Source organism: Crocodylus siamensis, chromosome 4 (assembly GCF_052110815.1).
Source record: "Crocodylus siamensis isolate JL-2025a chromosome 4, ASM5211081v1, whole genome shotgun sequence".
In the NCBI taxonomy this organism is placed as follows: Eukaryota; Metazoa; Chordata; order Crocodylia; family Crocodylidae; genus Crocodylus; species Crocodylus siamensis.
Window position 1 is genome coordinate 6616890 of NC_143398.1, and position 16384 is coordinate 6633273.

At 52.8% G+C, this 16384-nt stretch overlaps 1 protein-coding gene across 1 annotated transcript in view; it reads left to right on the forward strand.

Moving 5' to 3' along the window:
- Nucleotides 1-16384, forward strand: part of PLXNA4 (plexin A4) — a 533592-nt gene that overhangs the window by 318986 nt on the left and 198222 nt on the right. Inside the window, exon 5 of the mRNA XM_090041550.1 lies at nt 11620-11720. Within this exon, the coding sequence (XP_089897676.1) occupies nt 11620-11720 (101 nt within the window). The remainder of the gene's footprint in view (nt 1-11619; nt 11721-16384) is intronic.

Below are 16384 nucleotides of genomic sequence, written 5' to 3' on the forward strand. Positions count from 1 at the left end.
AGCAGAGCATCCTTGCAAGGAAGTGTCGGGGTGCCAAATGCCATCTCTTGACCTGTGTTGTTGGGGATTCAGTTCACAAGTCCTTTGGGGACAGAAAAATAAGCCGAAAGGGCCCTCAGGAGGTCATCTAATCCAACCGCTGGCTCAAGGCAGGAGCATCCCCGTTTTACCCATCCCAGTCAAGTCTCTGTTTCACCTGCTTTTAAAAGCTTCCCAGGGTGGAGAGTCATTCATAATCTGTTCCAGTGCATACCCATGCTCGGTTAGACCATTCTTCCCAGCATCCAGTCTACGTTCCCCTTGTTACAGTTTAGGACAGGTATTTCTCATTTGTCTCCCGCAGCCACAGAGAATAGCCTGTCATCATCTTCTATATAACCACCCTTTGGATATTTGAGGATTTATCAAATCCCTCCCCCCCCAGCCTTTTCTTCTCCAAATTAAATAATCCTCATTCTTCCATCCTTTCCTTGAAGTTGCATTTCCTAGACTTTTAATTATTGTTGTTCGCCACTGGACTTCTAATTTTCCCATGTCTTTCTTGGCCCAAAACAGACACAGTACTCTTGGTGAGGCCTTACCAGTGCTGAATAGAGTGGAAAAATCACTTCCCTTGATTTACAAGTGCTAGCCCGATTAATACAACCTAGTACGCCTTGGCCTTTTTGATAGGAAGAGCGTAACGTATGGTCCACTATAATCCTAGAGCCTTCTCTGCAGTACTCTTCCCAGCCAGTCATTCTCCAGTCTGTATTTGTGCACATGCCTAACAGGGGCATCCTGAGTTGGGCAACAGTTGCAGGACTAAAAGGCCTTAAAGTGTTTGTCACTTGTCACCTGAGCTTTTTTACACTTCCCCAAATGGTAGCAACCTTGAGCTGCTCAGTGAAGGGAACCCTCTATCCCCAAACTGGGACAAAGGCTTGCTTTGCTGCACAGGGCCCTGAAATAAAGAAGAATGCATCTGTCTCTTCTCAAGAGAATTGCTTTATTGGAAAGCTAAATATAAGTTGCTCTCCAGGGACCTAGCTGACCTTCTGAGGCGAAAAAGAAAAGCCTACAAAGGATGGAGGATGGGATTCACCACCAAGGATTATTCTGCACTGGTCCGGACCTGCAGGGAGCAAACCAGGAAAGCCAAGGCTGCAAGTGAACTCCAACTAGCTTCAAGCATCAAGGACAATAAAAAGTCCTTTTTCAGATATGTGGGAGCCGGAGGAAAAGCAAGGGCAACGTTGGACCCCTGCTGAACCAGATGGGGCAACTGACAACTGACGCCCAGGAAAAAGCCAACCTATTAAATGGGGACTTTGCATTTGTCTTTCATCAGTCCCACGGGACGCCCATGCCTGCTATGGGACAGGGAGGTCTGGGTGGGGGAGATCCCCTGCCCTCCATCAATACTGACCTCATGAAGGAGCACCTTGAGAGGCTGGATACCTTCAAGTCAGCTGGCCCTGACAATCGACACCCCAGAGTACTCAAGGAGCTGGTGAGCGTCATAGCCCAGCCCCTGGCACCGATCTTTGAGAGCTCCTGGCGCTCTGGTGTAGTGCCCGAAGACTGGAAGAAGGCCAGCGTGGTGCCGATCTTCAAGAAAGGGAGGAGAGTGGATCCGGCTAACTACAGGCCAATTAGCCTAACTTCTATCCTGGGGAAGATCTTAGAAAAGTTTATTAGAGAGGCCATCCTTAATGGACTGGCCGACGCCAACATCCTAAAGGATAGCCAGCACGGGTTTGTTGCGGGTAGGTCTTGCTTGACCAATCTCATTTCCTTCAACGACCAGGTGACCTATCGCCTGGACAGGGGAGGAGAGATTGATGTCATATATCTTGACTTCAAAAAAGCCTTCCATCTGGTATCCCATGATCACCTCTTGGCAAAACTGGCCAATTGTGGCGTTAGGTCCACCATGGTCCTCTGGCTGGGAAATTGGCTCCGTGGTCGGACCCAGAGGGTTGTGATTGATGGCAGTCACTCATCGTGGTGCCCTGTGACCAGTGGGGTCCCTCAAGGCTCTGTCCTGGGACCCATACTGTTCAACATCTTCATTAATGATGTGGACATTGGAGTCAGGAGTGGACTGGCCAAGTTCACCGATGACACCAAACTTTGGGGCAAAGCATCCACGCCAGAAGACAGGCGGGTGATCCAGGCTGACCTGGACAGGCTCAGCAAATGGGTGGACGAGAACCTGATGGTGTTTAACACCGATAAATGCAAGGTTCTCCACCTTGGGAGGAAAAACCTGCAGCACCCTTATAGGCTTGGCAGTGCTATGTTGGTTAGCACTACAGAAGAAAGAGACTTGGGGGTCATCATTGATCACAAGATGAACATGAGCCTGCAATGCGATGCTGCGGCTACTAAAGGGAGCAAAATGCAGGCTTGCATCCATAGATGTTTCTCAGGCAAATCCCGGGATGTCATTCTCCCATTGTACTCGGCCTTGGTGAGGCCACAGCTGGAGTACTGCATCCAGTTTTGGGCTTCACAATTCAAAAAGGATGTGGAGAAGCTTGAGAGAGCCCAGAGGAGAGCCACACGCATGATCAGTGGATCAGGAAAACAGACCTTATGCTGACAGGCTGAGAGCCATGGGGCTCTTTAGCCTGGAAAAGCGCAGGCTCAGGGTGATCTGATGGCCACCTATAAGTTTATCAAGGGGTGACCGCCAGGATCTGGGGGAACGTCTGTTCACCAGAGCGCCCCAAGGGATGACGAGGTCGAACGGTCACAAACTCCTGCAAGACCGTTTCAGGCTGGACATAAGGAAAAATTTCTTTACTGTCCGAGCCCCCAAGGTCTGGAACAGTCTGCCAGCAGAGGTGGTTCAAGCACCTACATTGAACACCTTCAAGAGGAAATTGGATGCTTATCTTGCTGGGATCCTATGACCCCAGCTGACTTCCTGCCCTTTGGGCGGGGGGCCGGACTCAATGATCTTCCAAGGTCCCTTCCAGGCCGAATGTCTATGAAACCTATGAAGTGTAACTAGCATTCAGATCTGGCAATAGAAATGCAGAAACATACTCATGCCTGGGAGGTGGCGTCCTGCCCTGCATTCCAGGACTTCTAAGCTCTTGTTCAGGTCTTCCAACAGCTCAGGTCCGCTTCCCTCAGGGTTTACAGTCACATATTTAATGACATGCATCTATGTACTGTCTGATTGGGTGTACATTAATAAAGGGGGCTGATCAGAAGACCCCCTCCTCGGCTAAGTGAAGAATTGATGATAAATATGTAGCAACGGGATGGCCTCAGATGTTATTACTTAGGTTTCAACTCCTGAAAACGCTGTTCCTTACAGTAATGGGTTTCAATTGCTTTGTTGGTGTGACTAGAGTCAAACACGTAAGTCCGTACCTTCTTGTTTACATCAGCAAAAACAGGGAGCCTGGCCTTGCAAGCCTACAAGGTGACCCAAAGTTTGTACCAACCATTATATAGTGGAGGGGGTCTGCAAGGTGGAGCGTGTTCCTTACCCTCGGAGGTACCAGGTCTGCCATGCAAGTCCTTCTGTTGTCTCCCTGGAGCATTTTGGTCTTCTCTCTCTCTGCCCCTCTCTGGGATGCTGCGATGGGGAAGATGGGGCCCGTGGGATGATGAGGATGAAAGGAGGTGGCATAGGACCTCCAGCAGGAGTTATGAAGGAGGTACTGTAATGTAGGGAGAGGTAGGGAACGTGAAGGTGTCCCTAGGGAGAAGGCAGGGTGGTTGAGCATGGACTTGGAGTAGATGGGATGTGGTAACTGAGGAGAGGGCACATCTGGATGAAATGGCTAGAAGAGGGAGAGGATGGAGCAGAGTGACCAGGGACGAAGGGGAAACAAGGTGGCCTGCAGAGTAGCCATCATCCTTAGCAATCGCCGTCCAACTTTCTGCGGGTGATTTAGCTTTTCACGACTTTGACAGTAGCCCTCAAGTGAAGCTGGACTTGAAGAAAAAAACATTTCTGTGACATAAATTCCATTACAGGCCCCAATTAAATCTATATATAGTCTTTATAGAGCCTGGATAACGATCTGTCCCTCACTCAGCAGGCATGCCTCAGTAAGCACACAGGAACCGGCTCTCATTAAGATCGGGCTCCCTCTGCTTTAATTGTGACACAAGGCTCTCCATTTTGAAGGCTTTTGAGCACAAACATTTAGCCAAAGCTCATTTGTTTTACAATTTGCAGCTTCCAATTATTTGAAACACTTGACTGCTGGGACAATGTGGGCATGAAGAATCGGTAAACAAGTCTGGGGATTTGGAGTGAGGTGTAGAGCTCGGAGGAGGCCGAGGGGAACTCAAGTCGGGGGCGGCACTTATCGCAAGTTGGCCAAAGTTAGGTGCTTGCGAGATGAATAAGCAGGCTTGTATTTACTGGACCTGGGTAAAAGGTCTCTGAGCGCTCCCTGCCAGGAGCTGTGCGGCGGCTCCGGGCTCTCCAAAGGGAATGCCCCACCCCCATCGGGGCTCACACAATGCTTTGTGTCCTATTGGGGAAAGGAAGATGATGTCAAAGAAGCTTTGATGTTGTGATGTCAAAGAAGATGAAGTTATGATGTCAGTTATGATGTCAAAGAAGGTTTCTGATGGAGGCTGATGGATAGAGGCAGACCCTGTCCTGCCTTGGACTTTCCAGACCTACTGATGATGCAGGGAAACAGACTGGCATATGTCTGACTTGTTTAACAGGCTTCGATCCTGCTAGGGGTGGACCGGGTGGATCTTGCTGGGTCACAGAGGGAGGTAGTTCATCACCTTGCTGGAAACAAGGGGGCTGGAAGGAGCTCTCTGGAGAAGAGAAGATGGAGAGTATGGGCTGAGCAGTCATGAGTGAGGATCCCTGGATGCAGCCATCACTTGGAGAGAATTAATCTTCATTATCTAAATGGTCGTTCGCTTGTTAATAAAGCCAGAACCCGAGACAAGAATGAGTGAGGACTCTGCATAGCACAGGGACTGTGTTTGCAAAGGAGAGAGGGAAAGACACCTACTCAGGCTAAATATCTGTGTTGTTTAATGTCACCCACACAATCTCCTGAGGTGGTGGAGCAGTGTGCTAAGTACTGCTGCACGCTTGATCTCCTTGGCATGGCTAGTGCTCAGGGAGATCAGGTTCAGTGCTGCAGCTGTAGATGTCAGTGGTGTGAGCAGGATGGAAAGCTATCTAGAGCATTTGGGGCTTCTTCCCAGAGAGATGCAAATCAGAGTAACCATAGCAAGAGCCTGGAGACGCCTTCAAGCTTAAAGATCTGGATCCAGATCAGAGTCAGGACCTTCCTGAAGTCCAAGAGGTTGCACGGCCACCATTTCAGTCCAGCATGCGATAGAGGTGCTTGCCGAGGGAAGTGAGCGGAAGAGCACTCTGGAAATGGGAGGGCAAGGAGACGACACTGAGAGCACCTAAGGGACCCGACAACTCACACCAGTACCCACAGGTGTCTCAGGATACTGGTCACCTCCAAGTGCTCCTATCGCCAGTAGCATGAGCAACTGGGGCAGGTGCTCAGTAAAGGGGCACCAGGATAGAGGGAGGCTCCAGTTGCATGGAGCAGAGCAGGGATAGAAATCCCCGTCTCAGTCATTCCCCCACCTCATGGCACACACCACTGCTGGGAGGGGAGGTGTCACCACAAAAGCCAGGTTCACCCTTCCCTGGCCCTCCAGCCACCACTGCATGGAGGGCTTTGCGTCAGTGCTTGGCACATGGACCTGTGGCAACATCTCGACTCCCAGGAGCATCTCCCACTCCAAGCAGCTGGAGCCTCAAACCCCTCTGCTTCCCTTCCGGTGCAAACCCTGTTGGGTGCAACCCTGCTGCCCCAGGTGCAAACTCCACCACTTTCACTTCTGCCTTTAGCCATCAGTCCCCTTGATCCTTGTCCGGTAAGATGTGTGTGTGGGAGCATCACTGATCGCACCCTGGAGAGCCTGCCCACAGGGGTAGGGAGCAGGGCTGGGGGTGAGAGAGGAGGAGAGCAAGGCAGTGATGGCAGAGTGCTCCATGCAAGCAAGCCTAGGACTAGCCTGTGCCACATGCAGCCATATTGACCCCAAGCTTAATTATGGTGTCATTTGTCCTCAGCGGCTACCGCTGCTTCTAATTAACTCTCCTTAATCAAAGCCTGCAGCTCTCAACATCCTGAGCGGATGAGGAGGGATTCACCAGGAAGGAGCAGAGCATGGAGAGGAGACGGTTGCAGGAGGGCAGTGACTGCAGGGGGGCTGTCTAAGTCCGAATGACTTAGACATGAATTTAGGGCCAAGGGCTGGCTTTCAGCTGAGTTTCTGCATGGGAATCACTTGTTGATGGCACAGGCTCAACTAGCATCTGAGATCTCGCGAGGTCCCTTGCTCCGGACCTTACGTCCTCACTGGCTTTGCTAAGAGCACCAACCCAGTGGCCCTCTATAGTCTCTTAGGTGGTTTTTGTCTTGTCCTATTTAATAAACAGCGTTATCGTGAATGCGCTGTTCGGGCTTTGAAATGAAATCAGCCTTGCTTTTAATCTTGCGGCAGCTTTTCAGGAGCTGGCTGAGCCTCGAAAGATAGGAGCAGCATTCACTGAACCCACCCAGCTTGACAGTCACTGTTCAGTGTTTTGGAAATGTATCTTTTGACTGTTGGGTAGGAAATTGGCTACTTAAGATGCCTTTTTGTGCATTCAAATTAACTTAGTCCCTCAGCCTGAATAAATCCCACTGCTGTATTAACATCCAATTATAACAGCCGAGATTGAGCAATAATTCACATTTGGACCAGAATGCCGTCGGTTTAGCGGGGCGGAGGGTGGGGAGGGGGCAATAACGTATATTGAAGAAAGTAAAAAATTCGAAGCCAGAGAATGATGACTGAATGCCTCAGAGGAGGCTTTGTGAATGCCTGATGCCGCAGGTGGAAGCCAGATTTCTAACAGGATTAGCTGCCGTTGTGTCTCAGATCTGAGACCGCAATTATTTTGCTTTAAATGACTTGGTGCAGCTCGCTTATTCCCGGGATGGGGCTGGGAGCCAAGCCGGCCGACCGAGCCGAGGTCTGGGAGGGAGGCTGGGAGCTGGACAGAGAGGAACGGCAAGCTTGCGCGTAAGGTGGTTGAGTCTGACCCGGCGGCAGTGCCGGACCGCTGATTTGGAGGAATTTAAGTTGAAAGGAGAGGGCTGAGAACTGGGAGACCTCGAAAAATGGGAGACCTCCACAGCAAGGGCCAGCTTCACCTCCCGGTCCTTTCACTGGGGTGATGGACAAACGTGCCCATCCCATGCAGCAGTGGCCAGGGGCCCCGGCTTCGCTTCCCACCTAAGCTACGGATCGGCAGGAGGGCTCCACCTTGCAGCATCTGTGGCAGGACGGCCTAGAGTCACGGACCCCAAGGTGTTTATACATGTGCTTGGGGAGTGGGTGGGTCCTTTAATGAAGCGTCTTGTTAACCAGACTTTAGATAAAGCACCCCCACTGCCATTTGGAAGTGCAGGGACACCGATACACGAGATGTGGGAGGCTGCTGGTGCGCCATAATTGCCACACTCCAGCAGACCCGACTAATTGAGCCTGTTCCAGCACGGTGTAATTACAGCAGCTCAAAGCTGCCTCTCTGCTCTTGTATAGGCACCCCAAGAGCCTGCCGCAGCACTTCCAGAGCCAAAGAGTATGGATGTAGGGTGGCCCTAGAGCGGCAGTGGCCTGCCTAGCAAGGGTGCCCTGGAGCCGGGATCCCCAAAATGCTAGGATTTTAGTAGCCCCAGTAATGGAGGCAGGGTCTCTGGGTCTCTGGGAGCCCTGCCCTCGGTTTCACTCCAAGTTTGGTGGGGCCAAGATATTCCAGGTGAAACACTTGAGTTCACTTATCATTTTTTGTGAAGGAACTCCATTTCACTGAAATATTTTGAGCCAGCTTTACTTAGGGCCTGGCCTTGCCATCCACTTGCTGCACAGCTAAAATGGGAAGAGCATTACCATGCACCAGCTGTGTGCACACTCCCGGGCAGTGGTAAGTGTGAACTAGCTTGCAGTAACCTCCTCCTCTTTCCCCACGGAGCAGCAGCCACCTGGGAAAGCCCTGCCCTATTTTACTCCCTGGTTAATTGTCTGTGCCCATAGAGACCTGGGTTCAATTCTCAGCTCTGCTATAGGTTTCAGGGTGACCTTGGTCAGGTCACTTAGCCTCTGCCTCAGTTCTCCATCTGTAAAATGAGGATAACAATACACCCTTTATCTGTCTCATCTATCTGGCTTGCAACCTCTCTACTCACACTGTAGGACCGTGATGCTGATCAGGTCTTCCAGCAGATTAATATACGTGGCTCCTAATATCTCCCAAGTCCGTAGGCAGAACGTGTCCCAAATGCTCCATCCAGCTGTTATCCTGATAAAAGATGGGTCCTTGTTAGGTTGGGAAGGGACTCCAGGTTTGACAGTCCTGCTACTGGTGCCAAGTGGGTGGAAGGAATAATCAAAAGCGGGTTTATAACAGAGGTAGCAGACTAGTGCCCGGCCCCTCCGCTGTTATTAACACTGACAAGACGTCGCACTCGCGGGGCCAGGGGGACTTTTCTTTTTCACATATTTTGGGGGCAGTATGAAAGGCTGATTGCTCCCGGAGGGCACAGGCATTTCTCCAAACTTCCAACTTGCAAAGCTGAGCCGAGTTAATTGCAGATTAGGTTCTGCGGGGGGAAAAAAGGTCTCCTTTGCTGGCTGTGCTTTTCTGCGAAGCTGACGACCCCTAGGTGGCTTTCCTTTCACTCAGCGCTCCCTTCTTTTCTGTAGTCTCTTCCTTTATTAATTAGAAGGTCTGACACTACAGCTCAAGACATTTACCAGCGTGACACAGTTTTAATTAATCTCACGATAAAGCGACTTGAGGTGAACTCATAAAGGGCCCAATACACCAGCAGTAACCTGCTCCAGTGTGAATGGCTATACTGGAGTGCCACGCACCGTGGAGCAGGGTTGGGCACGAGTTTACGCTGGGTCTTTGTGTGTGGTGGTGGCAATGACACAAAGCACAATGTAGTAGCACGTGCCTATGTGCCCTAGACGCAGGCAATGGGTGCCGCGAGGCCCAAGGCTAGATGTCTGCTATAATCACGGTCCTATGGCCTGACGCATAATATAATGGGTGCTTGAAAGGTGCCCTAATGCCACGGTGCCTGGCAATCATGTACAAACCTGTACTGGACTGTGCACTTCAGTTTAATTTTTCATCACAATGTGCCAGCGAACCCTACTCTGAGCAAGTATCCCTGTGGCCGGCACAATCAGACTCCCGCTGTGGTTTAATGGGGTGTTGCAGTTGTCCCAAATCTCCCCTTTCATGTCAACCCCATGATATTATCACCCGCACTTCACCGCTGACTCATTTTGTAATGAGAAGTAAACTCAGACCCATGGTAAAGTCTGGGTCTGCTCAGCTCCCCAGTGGAAAGCAGGTCAAGACCCCAGCAAGCATTGGGGTGCTTTGCATCTGGAGCTGCACTTTATCTGGGGCTCTAAATCTAACTTGTGGAGGAAGATCAAATGCACAGCAGGTTGCTTTGAGGTTTGCATTCTTAGTCACTGAATAATTTACTCCTTTAACTGGATTACAACACAGAGACGCCAAACCTGGTGGTTTTAACAGAAACGGTGAAGCCCCTGACAGCGGGCCAAGCACCTGCAAGCTGGATGCCCACCTGGAAGATGCCCCTTAGCCAAAGACAAAGTGTTGAGCTGAATGCAGGCCTGGGTGGATAACGTTTGGGGAGACGGGAGGTCTGCCCAGATGCTGTAATGGTTTCTTGCCTGACATGGCATCAGTGGGCCAGTGACAATCCCTCCCCTATCCAGGACTGCATGAAACGACCTGTGAACCCTTTTACAAATCTGCCTAACTCTCTCTAGCATTTTCCCATTTTCTATGTTTTCTCGGCCCCATGACCTGTGCACGCAAGATTTCTGTGGCTGGTCCTGCAGAGCCAAGCTATGAGAGGTTTCATCAAGTCAACTTTCCCAGCCATTTTGACAGTTGCTGGTTGTTTAAGAAGTCCCAGTGGCAACAGCTGGATTCGTTGGGTGCTTTGCCAGAGGCAATGCTGAAGGAGATAAATAAAACATACCCCAGCTCTGTCTAAGGCAGCGAAGGGGCCTCCTGGAAGGACTATGAAATATGGATTTGCAACCTTTCCCACAGACTCTGTTCTGGGTTTTGGGTCCCATAAATGGGGAAAAAAGCAGGCTGTGATCGAACGCAAAGGGTTTCCGCAAGTGCTTCTGTAGTCTAGGATTTTGTTTGTGATGTTGGGGACGAAACAGCCTATTCTTGTTCCCTTTCGAAGCACAGCCAGAATGAATCTCAGTCTGTCGTCTCACGGTTCAAGCCCACTCGAATGCTACATCCTTTTTAAAAATTGTCCAAGAGTTTCAGGTGTATTCTCTTGTAATCTGTCACGAGGAGCTGTTCTGCAGTTTATTGTTGGCAGCTCTCGGTGGTGTTTCATCAGGATAATACCGTACTATATCATCCGAAGGAATAAACTCGCCCAGCTGACATGCTGGGGCGAAAGCCCTGGCGATTGATTGTGTGTTACAGATCCACTCTGTAGCTCTGTTGGTGGGAGAGGCTCTTTCATTGGGTCCAGATTGTAAGTTTGGTTTTAAGAAGTCAAAGGCTTACATCATCTAGATGGGATAGAAATGCTCTGGGTTCTTCCTGCAGGACGTCAGATGAGGAGTTGCATGAAAGCAGTGCGTGGAAGTGCTGCTTGTAGGCTGGGTGGGGTGGATGCTTCATGAAATACAGCCCAAGCCCACTCGGTGCACTTGATGCTCAGGTGCACCGGCTGCTAAAAGTATGTTGCCTATGCTGCTGATGTTGGTTAAAAACTCCCATTACATGAGCATGAGCCTCTATCTGCTGAGCGAATGGAGCACGGCCAGTTGTCTTGGAGGTTGTAGCAAACACTCAAATAGCCTCACCACGAGGGGGGTCAGTGCCATCCTGTCCCATGTGAGGGTCACCCGGGCGCCTGGAAAGTGAAGCTTTCCACCACGAATTGGAGGGGCAGAGAGGCCTTGAGACAGCTCTTAGATTTAGTGGAGGGTGGTCCAGGGTTTGCAGGGAGGGGGGATGCTGCAAATGGTTCCTGGAACTGCAACCAGGACGTAAGACTGGTGGGTACATCACTCCCCTTAGAGCTCAGTTTTGCCATTCAGGTTGTCAGTGGCATGTGGGGGTGGGGGCCTTTACCCAGGTTTTGCAGTGCAAAGAGCCTGCGTGCGGTGCTGCCCAGACAGGGCCCGGTGCAGGAAGCAGTCGGGCAGGGTGTGCGGGCAACAGGAGCTGCTGGCCTGTCTGTGTCCCCCTGTTAGAGCGATCGGGACGGAGAGAGACTGAGCCCTCCCCGCTTCCCCAGGGTCACGGCAGGCTGCAATGTGGGTCAGTAGAGCTGCAAGCAGCTGTTTTTTCCAGCAGCGCTGCCTCCGTGCCTCGCCCGGGGAAGCCCGCTGAGATTCCCCGGCAGGATGCCAGCCTGCCAACGGAGAGGGCCGTTGCGAGGCGTGCGAATGGGTTCGTGGCCCTGCGGCGCGGAAGGGGACCACTGAACCGCCAGAAAGACTGACGCCTTCTCCCCCTTCCTCCCACAGCTGACCCGGGTGCCCGTGGAGTCCTGCGGCCAGTACAAGACCTGCAGTGAGTGCCTGGGCTCGGGGGACCCGCACTGCGGATGGTGCGTGCTCCACAACACGTGAGTACAGCCCGGCACGGCCCCCTCCGCCCCCCACGCGCTTTTCTCACCCTCCACAGAGCTGTAAATGGATGGGGCTGCCTCAGGCCTCTCAGTCGGCCGCAGGCAGAGCAGCTCGGCCGCGGCCCCCGGGACCCGCTGCGCACGCTCCCTGCATTGAAGCGTGCATCTACCCTTGAGTTACGACCAGGGAGGAAAAGGAGCAGAGATGCAGGCCTGCTTGGGAACGCAGCTTCTCCGGAGCCTGAGCCAGCTGCCAAGGGGATGGCTCCATTTGCTTTGCAGCAGTGCCCCTTCATTTGGGTTTCTTTAGGGTGGCAAATGCTCCCCCTTTGCCAGGAGGGCAGGAAGCTGGACCCGATGGAGAGCTATCATCCGAGCACACCTGACGGCTGCGGGGGCCAGGTGTCTCCCTCTGACCCACACAGGTTGATTTCCGTGGCAGAGTTTCAGAGTTATTAGGGGCTGGAAGGGACCTGACGGATCATTGGGTCCGGCCCCCCTGCACGTGAGTGAGGGTGTGATGGGCACATTTACTTGGGCTGGGCTTCTGGCTCTTGTGAGGAGGACCTGCCTTGTTTCCGCTCGGGGCGGCGTTAACCCTGGAACCTAGTGACAACCGGTTTACCATTGACGTGGCTGTTTCAGTGCCGGTTGCTTCGAGCTGGAATCGGGGGGCCACTTCCCTCATGCAGATCATTTCCCTCCTGCATGGGTCCCGGTGTCACCACTCAAGGCGGGGTTTGCTCACGGAGGAGGCAGCCCCGGCTAAGCCACTCTTCCTTTGACAGCGAGTGCAGAGGACCTCAGTGCAGGTGGCCCGGACCCTCTGGAGCCTTTTCATTGCTTGAACATGAGTCTTCCCTCGAGCACCTTAACCCTGGCCACCTCTAGCTGAGATAACCCTCTTCCGGAGCCAGGGGTCTGGGTGAGCTCCAGGGTGGGGGAAGGCTTGATTGCTATTAAGCTGTGAGTGCCAGAGTCCCTTCACGTGCAAAATCCCCTCTGTAGAGCAGCTGTGGTCTAGAAACACATCAGCCCCTTCTGGTATATAGCTCAGCAGAGTGCTTGGCTGCCAGTAATGTCCTCACACATGGTCTGAGCCTTGGGTGCTGGTTAGCCCATTATTTAGAGGTGGTCTTCTGTCGTAAAGGCCAATGGTTTCACTCCTTGTTCCTCGTGAGGCCATTTAAGCTGTGCCAGTCCCTGATAGAGCCCACCAGTGTCATTTCTTACAGTGGTCATCAGGAGTCACCGGGGAGTAGAGGGGAATAAGCAGGAAGCCCGTTGCAGAGAGGGTTTGACTTTCATGCAAACCCTTTTCATGGGATCAGACTCAGGTGCCACCCTGAGCCCATGTGAGCCCCCCACCCCCTTCCAAAAGTACCAAGGTTTGGCTTGATTTGAGATCACAAGCACAGTGTTGACTGAGTTCGCCCGTGTCTCGGATGCTGCCGTCTCTCGTGCCCTGGGCTCACTCAACAGGCTCTTGGCAAGCTGAGCCTGAGTCCCGAGTGTGTAAACACTAACCCGGGGCTGCCAAGCAGATGGCATCCAAGCTCCTGCTAGTCCCCAGTGGCCTGGAAAAGGTGAGACCACAACCACTATGTAGCACAGCTTCAGTATATTCTCCCTCTCCATCTTCTGATGCTGTGCCCTGTACTGTGGTGTCTGGGTGCTCCTCCAGGAAGGAGGAGCAGCCTGTGCTGCAGGCCAGGAGGGTTGCAATGGCAGTAAGAGGCCAGCTTGGCTGGCGTCTAGGGACCCGACCTCTTCTGTGTCAAGCACCCCTGTGGATTATCCTCATTGATTTGTTTAAGTAGCATCATTCACTGATTGCATAGTGCTTCACATAACATGGCACTACTGAATGCAGGCCCAAGCCAGCTCACGGGGCTGATATGATCTGAGTTCCCAGCTCCAAGCTGGCCTGTCCCAGTCACTAATGAATGCTGCTACCTTCCCACAGACCTGCTGGCCATTGCATGAGCTCGCTTAGCAAGGAGGTTCCTGCATCACAACGCATGCTCGTGTCACGGTCCCTGTGGTGGGTGCCGTAGATTGGCCGCAGTTCATTTGCAGCGCTCCAGCCAATGTGTGTTGCAGGGAGTGAGGAGAGGGGAAACCCAGAAGGCCGCTGGTATCCCTGAACCCTTTATTTGGTAAAGAGATGATGCTTGGACTGCCAGAGCTCTGCAAAACCTCCATCTTTGGGACCTGGCCCCATGTGGGTGCCGATTACACACAGCTTATTCTGCTGGCACGAAATATAACAGATCCTCCTTGGTACCCCAGCTTTCAGGGGCCCCTTCAGGGCTATTCAGGGTATGTTAGTGTGACTCAGTTGCCCTCACCTTCGACAACCCTCTCTCCCAAGGACTGAACCCATTGCCTCAAGGTCTAATGCATGAATCCCTACAGCCCTAGGTCAGGGCTGCTTGCTTCTGCAGGGAGCAGGATCAAGCTATTATCATGCACGGAGAAGTACCTGACTGCTGGGGGCCAGGCTCCCCGCTCTGACCCACACAGTGCCATGCACTGATTTGGCGATGAGGAGGAGGCTGAGAGAAGCTTCCTGCCCTAGCATGGCTTTGCCCAGGGTGCTGCACAAACGCCACAAACAGCAATGAGTGGACATCACAGATACCTGATCTAACAAGCAACAGCCAAGCACTGCAGCCTCTGGACAGAGACAGGCAAGGGGCACAGCACAGTTCAGCACTGAAAGGCATCTCAGATGTCTTTCCGCTGATCGTTGGAAGTGGAAAAGGTCTAAGAGGAAGGTACAGCAAGGGAGCGATGCAAAGGGGTGCCAGAGCTGAAAGCCACACACCTCTAGGTCTCCCGGGTGAGGGAGCAGCAGGAGGTCCCAGGACACAGACTCAGGTTTGCTGTGAGCATGGGACTGAGATCTCATTTCTCCTTCCGGGGGAAGCATTTAAACCCAGGGACTGAAGAAGAAGATGTGATGACCGCTTGGTCAGTGGGATGATCTGGATTCCGGTGCATAGACCAGCCCGTGACATCCCCCCATGATTGAACCAGAACCGCAGCAGATATTTCATCTTGCGCTGCTGCCGCAGCCTCCCAGGGTCAGCGGCAGGAGCAAGCAATCAGTGCACCTGGTGATAAATCCCCCGAGGGAGGGGCAGGGACCACGCCAGATTGCACTGCAGCGTGCGGGGAGGGAGCTGAGCAAAGTGCTGGCCGGGGAGGAGGCCAGCCAGCTTGGAGAGAGGAGGCGCCCGGTGTGCAAGCTTTTCCTCAGGTACTCTCCTCCTCCCCACAGCAATGAGACGCCAGGGCTCCTGGGTCCTGTTCCCCACACCGCCATTAGCTCTGTGCACGCCCTGGGCCGCATCATATAACCCCTGGCTCCTCATCTGTAAAATAGGGAGATATGTTATTTATGCACTGTATAGCAGGGTCAGCGGGTTAATTTGCTGTGGGTCTTGAAGTGCTTGGGGAAGCTCAGAAAGGAAAACATCCCCCGCCCCCCTCCAAGCGCCTCGTCTTTGTCCTGCTTCCCCTGGCTGGGCTCGGTCTGGGCTGCCTCCTGCGTACCCCGCGTCTGCCCTTTTGCCAGGAGGAGTTACTCTGCTGGGGTGAGAGGAGCCATAGACACAGCAATGGGTGCAGGTGCATGTGGCTAGTAAGTGAACCAAGTTGGAAAGTCCTGGACATCGCTCCTCTACAGGGTCGGGAATGATGTTCATGTACCTCAGGGCAGCATCATTCACCCTTATCAGTTCTATACCTTGGATGACTGCAGTCACTCTGGCCTTAGCTTGATGTGTTATCACCATCCTCCCACCCAAGACCTCCAGGGAAACCTGTCACAACACGCGCCCATCACTAGCACACACGTCATCCTTCCCTCTCACAATTCAGCCATTTTGAAACCAGCTGAACACTCGTCCTCTTGGAGGAAACTGAGGTCCCCATTTCACAGATAGGAATACTGAGGCATAGGGAAGGGAAATGAGCTGAAAGTGGAGGACCGGCGCCCACCTCCCGTGGTGGCAAAGCAAGCCCTGTAACCTCCCAGCCCTGTCCAAGGGTTACCAGAGGCAGAGGCTGGTCAGTCAAACACACAGATTCTCTTCCTTGAGCGCCCTGCTGCGTATGAGCATCAGCATCCAATGGTTTCACTGCAGGTCTCAGGCACGATATTCCTAAGTATCCTCTGGGGTCCGGTGACGGCTTGTGACCCAGCTTTGCTCGGCCGTACCAGGTTCCCTGTGCAGGGGCAAGGAGCCAGGGCCAGGGATTGATTTCCAGGCCTCGCCTATCCTACCCTTACGGGGGAAATCTGACTCTGTGGTGCAGGAGAGGCAAAGCGACAGATACAAAAGAGAAAGAAAGAAAGAAGAGAGCATTGATTGGCTTTTCCATGGCCAGGAGAGCGAGCAAGGAAATGCTGGTCACCGGAGCTGCTCCCTGCTGTATCTGCAGCCCTCATCTCTTCCCCCTCCTGGCTGGAGCTCAGCTTCCCTCCTGGGCTGAGTTCAGGCCTCTTTAGGCGGTGATGAATCATTTAGCTGGTGTAAATTGAAAATGCGGTGCTTGGCTGCTGCTCCGGTCTCCAGGGGAGAGCGAGGGCTGAGGTGGAAGGGGAGAGGACCCGGGCAGAACAGGGAAGAGCTGGCACATAGAGACCGAGA